Source organism: Pongo pygmaeus, chromosome 16, assembly GCF_028885625.2.
Source record: "Pongo pygmaeus isolate AG05252 chromosome 16, NHGRI_mPonPyg2-v2.0_pri, whole genome shotgun sequence".
Classification (NCBI taxonomy): Eukaryota; Metazoa; Chordata; class Mammalia; order Primates; family Hominidae; genus Pongo; species Pongo pygmaeus.
This window is the reverse complement of record NC_072389.2, coordinates 90,001,469-90,014,896: the sequence shown is the minus strand read 5'-3', so window position 1 is coordinate 90,014,896 and position 13,428 is coordinate 90,001,469. Positions and strand designations below refer to the sequence as shown.

The window sequence follows — 13,428 nt, the reverse complement described above, 5'->3', positions numbered from 1 at the left end:
GATATTATCAGTACCAAATGTGGGGGGGGGTGGGGAGTACAATTTGAACACAAAATGAGGGCCTTTTTCAGCTTAGGCACCCACTTTGAGAGAATGTATTCATTAAGCAATTGTATAATGTTACCTAACATGCACCAGGCCCAATACTGAGGATTAGAAATCCAAGGATTTCAAAAGATCTTTAAAAAAAAAAAAAAAAAGAAAAGAAAAGAAACAAAACCCAAGGATGTTTAAGACCTAGTCCTTACATATTCTTCAAGAGACTTACAGTCTAAACAGAAAACCTAGTTCAACTCTTTAAAATATAAATGTGTGTGTGTGTATATATATGACCTCAGCCAATGCTCTCACAACTGCATCTTTATATACCCACACTATCACAATCACCATCACCATTTAGTAAGTGCAGTTATGTGCATCCTTGTAGATAGTATTCAATACAAATCTTATTTAAGCTACACAAAACCCCTACAAATGGGTACTATTTCTACCTATGTGTCGAAAGAGGAAATTTAAACTCAGAGTGTACGCCAAGGTCACAGCAAGTAAGTAGCACGACCAGAATTTGTTCTCAGGTCATCTGCATTCAGAGCCTGTACCCTATCTTTGTTTGGGTTTATTATGAAACGGACAAACAATGTTTTTTCAAAACTGTACCCTATCCTCCCATTTTAAGAATGTATACGTTTACAACACCACATGATGGATCCACAAATAAACACAAAGAGCCAAGAAGGACCTTGCTTCATCTCACAGATTGACAGACTACAGAATATTGGAGGCAGGACAGTGTTGTAACGTTTCTGAAGTGACAACCAAGCCAACTTTGAATAAAATAATTTTTTCTAGGAAGACAGTCAATTTAGTTGTCAACTATGCAGCAGAAGAGCATTCATTGCACAACTTCATCTAAGTCAATGATTTTAATTATATAATATGCATGGAATGTCAAGAAACAGCAGACAGAATGGCATAAAGAAAAAGAACCCTGGGACACAATTCTAGAAACTTACTCTGGGTTGATGCCAGATCATATATGCTACATGTATTATTTTAACTTCAGAAAGTATTTTATAATATAAAGAAAACAAAATCAAGCTGGATTTACAGCTATATCAACTGGAATTTTGAAGTATGACAATACCTAGAGTCTACATGGAATGTGACTGAAAACTCATGAAATCCTAGCAGGATTATAAACTAGTAAATGCACTTTGAAAAAGTACCCAGCAACTTGAAGTGTGAAGACGGTATACCAAACTCTGCAATTAACTTCTAGGTACATACTCAAGGAAGCTCTTGTGATGTGGGCACAGGAGACATAAACAAGGATGTTCACCAAAATACTGTTTATAATAACAAAAAATATATATTTACCTAAATACTGCAAAAAATATATACCTAAACATTTACCAAGAGGAATATTGTATATATTTATGTAAAATATTACTACAAAGCAACTAAAATGTATTGATTTTACTTACAAATAACTATCAATATGTACACATTATAAATATGATACATGGAAAAAAGCAAATGCCAGGAAGATAATGTCATATTCTTTGCATAAATATTTAAAACATATGACAATTAGGAGGCGGCATGAGGGGTCTTCTTAGTTGCTTATATCATTCTATTTCTTGATTTGAGCTTGAGAGCATGAGTGTATTTGTTTTGTGACAATTTACCCAGTTATATACTTTTAACTGTGCATTTTCCTCAGTGTATGTTTTATTTACATAAAAATGTAAAACGATGTTTATGGACATACACAAAAAAGTATAAAAACACGGATGGGAAGGAAATACACCAACTTCAGGAGAGTTATCTCTAGGAAAATGAGGAAAAGAGTACACTTAAGTGCAAAATTTTTATTTGATGTTTATATTGTCTGAATAAAGGTCTGAATCAAACATATCAAAATCTTAACATTTGTTAAAGATCGGTGGTAGATACATTATTTTACGTTCCTCTTTTTAAATTTTTTTTTTTTTTGAGACGGAGTTTCACTCTTGTCATCGCCCAGGCTGGAGTGCAGTGGCACGATCTCAGCTCACTGTAGCCTCTACCTCCCAGGTTCAAGTGATTATCCTGCCTCAGCCTCCCAAGTAGCTGGGATTACAGGTGCATGGCACCACGCCCGGCTAATTTTTGTATTTTTAGTAGAGACAGGGTTTCACCATGTTGGCCAGGCTGGTTAAAATTTTTAAAAGCAAAAAACCCTATAAAAGCAAATATATGCATTTAAATCCTACCATTCAGAGATAACTATGTTTGCAAAGGTTAACAGCTTTGAGACATAACTGACATATAAACTGCACGTATTCAAAGTGTAGAATTTGATTTGTTTCAACCTATGTATACATACCCACGAAACCATCACCAAAAGTCAAGGTAATAAACATATCCATCTTCCCCAAAAGTTTATTTCATTATTTGACCACTTATCCTCAAGTTCTGCCCCAAAAGTTTAACGCCCTTTTGAAATCCTTTCCTACCTACCTCTGAGTCCTCTTGCCCAGGCAACCACCGATCTCCCTGCTGTCACTGGAGGTTAGTTGGCATTTGATAGAATGCTGTGCAAACAGAATTATGTGGTATATACTCTTTTGTCTGGCTTCTTTCACTGAACATAATTATCCTGAAATTCATCCATGTTGTAGTAGCATCGATAGTTTATTCCTCTTTACTGCTGAGCAGTACTCCTTTGCATTTGTTTATCCATTCATCTACTGATGGACATCTGGGCTGTTTCCAGGCTTTGGCTATTATATATAAAGAGGCTATGAACATTTGTGTTAAGTTTGTATATGGATAAATGGTTTCATTTCTCTTGAGTGTGACCAATACTACTCAAAACTGTCAACATAATTGAAAATAAGGGAAGTCTGAGAAACTGCCACAGTCTGGAGGAGCCCACATGATGACTAATGTCATATCCTGGGTGGGATCCTGGTACAGAAAAAGCACATTAGGTAAAAACTAAGAAAATCCAAATAAAATACAGACTACAGTATCAATATTGCTTCATTAGGTGTGACAAATGCACAATACTAATGTAAGATGTTAGCAAAATAGGGGAAATTAGGTACAGGATATACAGGAATTCCCTATGCTATCTTTGTAACTTTTCTATTAATTGTTGTTAATTCTATTAAAGTTATTAATTTTATTAACTTTTGTAACTTCTTTGTAACTTTTCTATTAATTGAAAGCTGTTCTAAAACGTAAGCTTATTAAAAAAAAAAAAAAGAGTGGAACCACTGGGTCTTATGGTAGGTAAACATTTAACCTTTTAGGAACCTGCCAAACTGTTTTCCAAATAGTTGTACCATTTTGCACTCCTACCAGCAGTTTGACAGTTTCAGTTATTCAACATCCCTGCCAATTCTTGATAAGGTCAGTCTTCTCAATTTTAGACATTCTAAGAGGCAAAAACACTTTTTGTGTATATTTTGTCAATATATATATTGTACACACACATACATACACATATGTATATTCTCTCTCATATACACTTTGACAAATGCACAATACATATGTATGTCTATATGAGACAGAATATGTATATTCTTCAAACAAGATCAGCAAAATCAGACTTCCTGGTTCCTATAGGACATTGGCAGTTGCCTAGATCCAAATCTCTCCATATATCCTCTAAAACTCACAGATGAACAAAAGCAATAAAACTCACATCTCAAAACTATAGACTATTTGGGAGACAGGTTACCACAAACAATTTGCACATAAGGACTCAAATGTCCAAAACCTGAAATATCTACTTCTGGAGCCAACACTAGATAGGGCAGTCACAGCAGCAAACAAACAGAAAATGGCACTAAAAAACAAACAAACTAAAAACTCCTTTACAATAGCATTAAATACCATCAAAACCTAGAGATAAAGAATCTGCAAGACATCTACAAACACTAAGAAAATTTTTAAAGACCAGATAAGCAAAGGGATATATCAACTTCTTGAATTGGAAGACTTGTCAACATATCCATTATCCAGAACTTGATTCATAGGTTCAATGCAATCTCAATCAAAATCCCAGTAGAACTTTGTGTATGTGGGGCGGAGCGTGGAGCTTGGACTGATGAGCTGAATCTATAATTTACATAGAAATGTGAAGATCCAAGAAAAGCCAAGAATCCAAAAAGACAAAGTTGAAGGACTTCACTACCAACTATCAAAGCCTATTATAAAGCTACAATAATTAAGACACAAGGACAAGATAAATAGATCAATGGAAGAGAAGAGAGTATCCAGAAACGGATCTGTACATACACTATGGATGCCTGATTTATAAGAAAGGCAACATGGCAATACAATTTAAAAGAATTTTCTTTCACCAAAATGATGCTGAGTCAACTGGCTATCCACACAGAACAAAATTAATCTTCCCCTTCTATCTTATACTATGTACAAAACAAAATTCCAGATGGGTTGCAAATCTAAGTGTGAAAGGTAAAACAACTTTAGAAAAGAAACATATATTACCTTCACTACCTTGGAATAGGCAAATATTTCTTAAACAGGCCACAAGCATTAAACACAATGGAATAAAGTCAGCAAATTATACTTCATTACAATTTAAGTTTTCTGTTATTCAAAAGACGCCAATTAAGAGTACAAAGACAAATCACAGACTCAAAGAAAATAATTTTAATACATATTTCAGACAAAGAACTCATATGTGGCCTATATAAAGAACTGCTACAAATAAACAAGAAAAAGGTAGATAACCCTAAGAAAAATGAGTATAAGGCCTGAAGAGACACTTCAAGAAAAAGGATATCCAAAGGCCAATAAACATGAAAATGCGCTCAACTTCATGAGTCACCAAGGACATGAACATTAAAACCACAACAGATACTGCTACATACGCCCCAAAATGGCTAAAATGAAAGACAATACAATTATTGATGAGGATACGAAACAACCCAAACCATCGTACACCACTGGAAGTGTAAACTGGTATAACCACTGAGAAAAACTGGCAGCATCTCAAAGATAAACATACGTATACCCTATGACCCAACAATCCCTCTCCTAGGAAGATAATCAAGAGAAATTAATTCACCAAAAGATAATAGCAGCACTATTCACAATGGCCCCAAACTGGAAACAACTCAAATGCCTATTACCAGTATAATGAATAAGCACTGATACATTCATAAAATGGAATACTGTAAAGCAACAAGAATGAATGACCCACAACCAGCTGCAACATGGATGAAACTCACAGCTAAAGAGTACATATCTGGGCCGGGTGCAGTTGCTCACCCCTATAATCTTAGCACTTTGGGAGGCTGAGGCAGGTGGATCACAAGGTCAGGAGTTTGAGACCAGCCTTGCCAATATGGTGAATATGGCCAGTATGTCTCTACTATGTCTCTACCAAAAATACAAAAATTAGCCGGGTGTGGTGGCATGTGCCTGTAGTCGCAGCTACTTGGGAGGCTGAGGGAGAAGAATCCCTTGAACCGAGGAGGCAGAGGATGCAGGGAGCCAAGATCACACCACTGCACTGTAGCCTGCGCAACAGAGCAAGACTCTGTCTCAAAAAAAAGTGTACATTATCTGTGATTCCATTTATGTGAATTCAAAATCAGGCACAATTTATCTATGCAATTAAAAGTCAGCATGAACTGGGTGTGGTGGCTCATGCCTATAATCCCAACACTTTCGGAAGCCAAGGCAAGGAATTTGCTTGAGCCCAAGAGTCCAAGACCAGCCTGGTCAACACAGCAAGATTCTGTCTCTACAAAAACTTAAAAAAAAAATTAGCTGGACATGGTGGCGCATGCTTGCAGTCCCAGCTACTCAGAAGGCTGAGGCAAGAGGATCACTTGAGCCCAGGAGTTCAAGGCTGCAGTGAGCTATGATCATGCAACTGTGCTGCAGCCTGGGTGACAGTGATACCCCATCTCAGAAAAATAAAAAGTTAGCATAACAATTGCCCTTTGTAAATTAGAGACTGAAAGGACTGCAAGGGGAATTTTGGTGTATTCTTAATTTTTGCCTCTACATGTGACTAGTTATACAAGATGTGTTCAGTATATAAAAATTCAGTGAATAGTACACTCATACTTTTCTGTAAGTTAACTTCAACAACACAAGTTAAATCGTTATCACTTAACTGTTACAGCCACATAGTAAGGTTCCACAAAAGTTTATTTTGTGGGAAACAAGACTTCATGAGAGTAATTTCAATCATTTCCTGCAAGATGGGACTGAATGTATTAAACTTTGTTTTGGAATAGCTTTTCAGACAATTTAGTGACGATACGGTTTATGATCCAGTACAATAAGAAGTGAAACCATCTCAGTCAAAAATTCAACATTAGTCATGCCAGTTAATCCCAGCAACTTGGGAGGCTGAGGCAGGAGGACGGCTTGAGGCCAGGAGTCTGAGACCAGCCTGGGCAACATAGTGACACCATGTCTCTTAAAAAAAAAAAATCCAGGCCAGGCGCAGTGGCTCATGCCTGTAATCCCAGCACTTTGGGAGGCCGAGGCGGGCGGATCACCTGAGGCCAGGAGTTCAAGACCAGCCTGACCAATATGGAGAAACCCTGTCTCTACTAAAAATACAAAATTAGCCGGGGGTGGTGGCACATGCCTGTAATACCAGCTACTCAGGAGGCTGAGGCAGGAGACTTACTTGAACCCGGGCAGAGGTTGCGGTGAGCCAAGATCCCGCCATTGCACTCCAGCCTGGGAAACAAGAGCGAAACTTCGTCTCAGGAAAAAAAAAAAAAAAAAAAAAAAAAATCTAACATCAGGCTACAACTATACAATTCTTTGGTCCTACATTAAAAGTCAGCAGTCTATTTAGATCTGGGAGCTGGTTACACGGTTGTGTTCAGTTTGGGAAAGTTGGAGCTCTTCGCCTATGATACAGCATGTACTTTCCTGTATGTGTATTATATTTCAGTTTTTAAAAACTGTTAAATAAACATATCAGTCCTAAACCTTACTTAGGACTGCTTTGGCTGATCAATTCCTTTCTAAATCTCCAAGCTATTTTAACTGATTATTGAGAAATGGCATCTCGGTGAGTTAATATGAAACTGCTTCTCCAATCATTGCCTCCATCCTAAATATTAAGTCTCCCTACCCATATAGCAGTTAAGACGTACCTTAATGATGTTTCACCACTTTTCACATCTTTACAGACACTGTTACTAACAACTCGATGCATTAATGCTTAAATCACATGTCCATTTGCAGCCCATTTTCTCCATTCCTCACAGATTCCAAAAGGTCTATGGCTTAAAGAACTAGGGAATGTGGAGAGGGCCCTTTAGGTGGCAGACATCCCTGTCATCTCCACTAGACAGTTGTTGGGGTAGGAAATCCAGCTCTGGCCTGACCTTCCAAGCCCCACCCTAGCTCCTACCAACATCATGCAACAAGGGCGTTCTTGGTGGGGTACTAGCCCAAAAGCTCAGGCCTTTGCAAAACCCGCTTAAACCACAGCAAGTCACAACTTTCTTGTATATAAACGGGGAATTCAGATGCTCCAGCTACTCTTTCCCCATCCCGCGACATCTCTCTCCAGAGTCGCACTCTATCACCCAGGCTGGAATACAGAGTGCGACCTCGGCTCACTGCAACCTCCAACTCCTGGGTTCAAGCAATTCTCCTGCCTCAGCCTCCCGGACTACAGGCACGCACCATCATGCCCGGTTAATTTTTGTATTTTTAATAGAGACAAGGTTTCGCCATGTTGGTCAGGCTGGTCTTGAACTCCTGACCTCAAGTGATCTGCCCACCTCGGCCTCCCAAAGTGCTGAGATTACTACAGGCATGAGTCACTGCACCCAGCCCACATCTCTTCTTCATTAACCTCTATTCAGTCAGGGACAGACAGCAAGTCAGCTGTCTAACCAGGGGTTCAACCTTGTCTTCTTTCTTGGAAGCATTCTCCATCTACACAAATACTTCTCTTGGAAGACCCTCTTGCTTGGCTTAAATGACAAAGCCACATCCTACCCGACCCTCCTCCACGGACGGGGACGGAATCACTTCAAATGCTACCCCCTCCTTATGTGATCCTCTTTATAAGCCAGGGAAGGGTTGAGATAATGTTTGTGGTAGGAGGGACAGCTCTGTGACCCTTTGGTAAGCCCTGGCAGGAGGTATCTGGTCCCACCTCTTAGGGATTCTCATTACACCACAGGTCACTTAACAGCTCTTTATTCTCAGCTTTGGGCCCTAATGGCCAATTCTGGGGCAACAGAAAAAAAATAATCTACTCAACATCCAGTTAAGACTAAAGTAATTTTAATTCTCTTCAAAGCCTATTTCAAATGCTGCTTTAACCAGAAGTGTTTCCTAGTTCTCAAACCAAACCAACCTCTCCCTGACCCTATCACAGCACTTTTCCACTGCTTTATCAACTGGGTTACGCATGCAACTAGCAATGTGAAACACTGTGTTAGAAAACACACCATTTGAAAATTTATTACAAAATGTTTGTTTTAGAAGAACTAGTGGGGAAAAGCATACAGAAAAAGATTACCCAGCCAGTTGCGGTGGCTCACGCCTATAATCCCAGCAGTTTGGGAGGCCAAGGCAGGTGGATCACTTGAGGTCAGGAGTTCAAGACCAGCCTGGCCAATGTGGTGAAACTCCATATCTACTAATACAAAAATTAGCCAGGCGTGGTGGGGCATACCCGTAATCCCAGTTACTCAGGAGACTGAGGCAGGAGACTCACTTGGACCCGGGAGTTGGAGGTTGCAGTGAGCCGAGATCACGCCACTGCACTCCAGCCTGGACAACAGAGCAGGACTCCGTCTCAGGAAAAAAAAATTACCCATAATTTTTTTCTGCTATTACCCACCTTCACTGTCACATTTATATCATTCCAGTGTTTTTCTATGCATATATATTTAAGACCATTCTTTTTACACTTTGCTTTTTTACATTTTGCTTTTTTACACCTGTCTTACACTTTGCTTTTTTTTTCATTTCAGACACTGTAGTTATCTTTCTTTGCCATTACGTAGTCTTCTATAAACATTATATTTTATGGTACATGATATTCCATGGTATAGCTCTCCTATCATTTACTTAACATTCTGTTGCCAAATTGTCCCTAGTTATAATGCTGTCCATAAACAATCTTAGGTTTTCATAATTCTGATTATTTCCTTCAAGGAACAAAATTACTTTTGATCAGAAGCTACAAGTTTGGGTTATTTCTTAAGGTTCTTCATAGAAAAATATATATCCTAGTTTACTTCCTCATTAATCACAAGGTTGGTATTTTTGCTGGTGAACACAGAAAAAATGCTCTCTGCTGTAGGCCAGGCATCCTTGTTTCACCATTTGAGAATACAGGCCCACAGCCCTCAGCTGAATTACAAGTGGAAAGCAGAGAGAGTTCACCACACAAGGGAGGGGCTGGGTATATGTAAAGGGCTCAAGAACATCAGCTACCTTTGACAGAAACCTTTCCTACAATTTCTTGAGTTACCTTAAATCTGCAATATTGTCTTAACATCTGAGCCCCATAAGAAACCTATGAGGCAGGTTGAGCAGGTACCATTCTGTCCTACAGCTGAGAAAACTGACCTCTTTATCTCACTGCCCAGGGTCAAGCTTAGAACCCAGGTTTCCCAATTTCCTCAAGATCTTCCTCCTGCTTCTCTTAGAAGGTTCTAAGAGGCTGAGAAGGAGCTGAAGAGCCCGAGAAGTCTTTAACTTGTACTTCGGCTACTGACCCTGGGCAGAGTATAATGGTAACAAACATCCTCACCAGACCCTGGCATCTTACCAGTGAAGTCACTGGGCTCCCTGGACAGGTGCAAACATACACTCCGGAAAGCTCCTCTCCCATCAATCATGGGTCCTTTTCCCTTAACAACACCTAGTATTAGCTGAAAAATATTTTCCTGTAAACTAGAAAAGTTTCCAGCATCTCTGAAACAACCCAGTGAGGTTTAAGTCATTGTTGAATTGTTGAGTGTCATACTTTTTTTTTTTGGCGGAGGTGGACAGGGGTCCTGCTCTGTCACCCAGGCTGTAGTACAGTGCCACGACCACAGTTCACTGCAGCCTCGACCTCCCAGGCTCAAGTGATCCTCCCACCTCACCCTCCAAGTAGCTGCAACTAGGTGCACACCCCACATCTGGCTAATTTTTCTATTTTTTTGTAGACAGGGTTTCACCATGTTACCCAGGCTGGTCTCAAACTCCTGGCTTCAAGTGATCCACCTACTTCAGCCTTAATTACAGGCTTAAGTCACCACGCCTGGCCTGTCATTCTTACTGGGACATAATACATGCAATTTTCTCAAAGGAGAAAAACAGAATATGTATTAGAACTAAGAAAGATGACTCCCTGAACTTTTAACTCAGCATAAACTAAAAGAGAATTGGGCTAGCTCATGACTTACATTTTTCTTTTGTACAAGTCAGAAGAGACAAAAACCACCCCAACCCCCAAGTATGCCCTTCTCTCATTTGCCTTCCTGTATGACAGAAGCAAACGCCACAAGTTAGTCACTCCCTTAATATGCCTCTCCCTCAAACATTAAGCTATTTAATGCTCACATACTCCTGCATTTGTGGGAATTATTTCTAACGCCAAGTTAAAAAATAAATAAAAGAATTTACAACTAAAAACAGTAGTCGTCCTTTGGTATATGTAGGGAATTGGTTCCAGGACCCCCAGAGTATACCAAAATCCGCACATACTCAAGTCTCGCAGTTGGTCCTGAGGAACCCACCTATACCAGAAAAGTCAGCCCTCCATACATGTGGGTTTTACATCCCTTGAATACCACATTTTCCAGCTTTGGTTGAAATACATCTGCATATAAGTGGACCTGCACAGTCCAATGTAGTGTTGTTCAAGGGTCGACTGTAATTATCAGTCCTTGTTTTGAGAATCCCAATTGTTGCTAATTGTTTTCAAGGTCCATTTTTAAAAATTAAACATATATTCTTTCATCTAAAACAACTGAAACAGGCCAGGCGCAGTGGCTCACGCCTGTAATCCCAGCACTTTGGGAAGCCGAGGTGGGTGGATCACCTGACGTCAGGAGTTTGAGACCAGCCTGGCCAACATGGCGAAACCCCATCTGTACTAAAAATACAAAAAATTAGCCAGGTGTGGTGGCAGGTGCCTGTAATCCCAGCTACTTGGGAGACTGAGGCAGGAGAATTGCTTGAACCCAGGAGGCAGAGGTTACAGTGAGCTGAGATCACACCACTGCACTCCAGCCTGGGCGACAGAGCTAGACTCTGTCTCAAAAAAAAAAAGAAAAACAAAATATAAAATAAAGGCCGGGTACAGTGGCTCATGCCTGTAATCCCAGCACTTTGGGAGGCCAAGGCAGGCAGATCACAAGGTCAGGACATCGAGACCATCCTGGCCAACATGGTGAAACCCTATCTCTACTAAAAATACAAAAATTAGCTGGGTGTGGTGGCGCATGCCTGTAATCCCAGCTACTAGGGAGGCTGAGGCAGGATAACCGCTTGAACCAGGGAGTTGGAGGTTGCAGTGAGCCGAGATCACACCACCGCACTCCAGCCTGGCAACAGAGCAAGGCTCCATCTCAAAAAAAAAAAAAAGAAAGAAAGAAAGAAAGAAAGAAAAAGAAAATATAAAATAAAATAAATAACTCAAACCCAAAACACTTCAACGTTCTTATAATGGGTTGCAACTCCCACAAAATCAAACACCATTAGGACATCCACACCTCTTGGAAAGAGTCAACTTCAGGAGATGCTGCCCCTCTATCTCCACTATTCCTTGGAGTAGCCAATAGATATAGAAACTAAATGCGTGCTGACTCACGTTTAAAAGCTGTTAAAACATTCGAGGGCTACGCTGTCCAGTGCAGTAGCCACTAAACACCTGAAATGTCCATGTTGAGATATGCTTGTAAAATCCACACTGGATTTTGAAGTCATAGTACTAACAAAAAAAATCTCATTAATAGTTTTCATATTAATTAAATGTTGTCATATTATAATATATTGGGTTAAATAAAATATTAATTTCATCTGTATCTTAATTTTAACATGGCTACCAGAAAATCTGTAACATATGTGATTCACATTATATCTCTTTATATAAATACTTGTGTAATCTGTGACCTGTTCTTTTTTCCCCAACCTTTCTGTGTATCATAAAGTAGGTTTACACATCCTAATCAAAGGCAGTCTTCACCCAGAGAGGGATTCAATCCATAAACTAAACCACAAAAAGGCAAGTATTGCCGGCAACTCAACATTGTTCTTCACAAGCTTTCCAAGGAAGACCTCTTACATGCACTACCTAGAAGCAGATCTGTACAGATGCCTACCACGTTCAAGTTTTCAAACCTAAATCACCTGGCAAATGATCATGAATTCCTCGGTTTACAGGTGTAGTGCAGACTCTACTGAAATCCAGAGAATTATCCAATATGGCATTTATCCTTCGAAAGATATTGGCATTACTACACGTGGAGAGAGCAGGTGCTTCCTGGTTGTCCCAGCAATCTTTTATCCTTCCTGCTTCTTCTTCCTAGACAAAGAAAAAAAAAAGATACTTAGGTTTTCTACACTCCTTTATGACCCCCTTTCTCTCCACATTATGAATTAGATAAAGTAGGAAGGACTTAAGTATCTTCTTTATACATTAAAACACTTAATGAGCGTTTACTATGAGCTAAGTACTCGGAACTGTAAGAAAAAAATACCAAAATATTCTTGGCCAATTCTCTGAAAAATTTCCACAAAGGATACTATTAAGGAAGAGAATCAAGCACCAGGATTTAAGGCAAAAAGGGGTAGGCTAACTCTACTAGTTTTCTACAAATATAGTCACGTTTATGATTAGGATTGCCTTTATCTATAAAGCTGCTAACCTCTGGGCCTTAAGGGAAAAGGTAAACACCAGCTGCCAGTCTTTCGGTTGTACAACAAGAAGGTCTGGACAAGAACCCTTTTTCTGAATTGGTTCAATTGATATTTTGTTCCTGGAGTCAGAAAGTACCTTGCCAGTAAAGGACTTTTTTTATATGTTAAAACACTTAATGAGTGTTTATGATGAACAAGGTACTCAGAAGTTCTTTTAATACTGGACAATGCCCCTGGCCACCCAGAATGCCACGAATTCAACAACAAAGAGGTATACGTGCCCTCAAATACAACATCTCTAAGTTAGCCTCCAGATCAAGGGGTCATAAAGACCTTTAAGGCTCATTATACATGCTACTCTACGGAAAGGATTGTTAATGCTGTGGAAGAGAACCCCAATAGAGAGAAGGTCATGAAAGTCTAGAAGAATTACACCAGTGACAACGCCATTATTGTTACAGAAAAATCCATGAAAGCCATCATGCCCAAAACAATAAATTCCTGCTTTAAAAAACTGTTTCCAGATGTACATGACTTCACAGGATTTACCACAGA

The 13,428-nt window shown here is 39.4% G+C and overlaps 1 protein-coding gene across 9 annotated transcripts in view; it reads right to left on the bottom strand.

Annotated features, from left to right (window-relative positions):
- The window catches only part of CPEB1 (cytoplasmic polyadenylation element binding protein 1), a 103,987-nt gene that overhangs the window by 70,731 nt on the left and 19,828 nt on the right, over window positions 1-13,428 (bottom strand). For all 9 annotated transcript variants that reach the window (XM_054450964.1, XM_054450967.1, XM_054450966.1 and 6 more), the window contains one exon: window positions 12,364-12,538. In XM_054450964.1, the coding sequence (XP_054306939.1) occupies window positions 12,364-12,538 (175 nt within the window). The remainder of the gene's footprint in view (window positions 1-12,363; window positions 12,539-13,428) is intronic.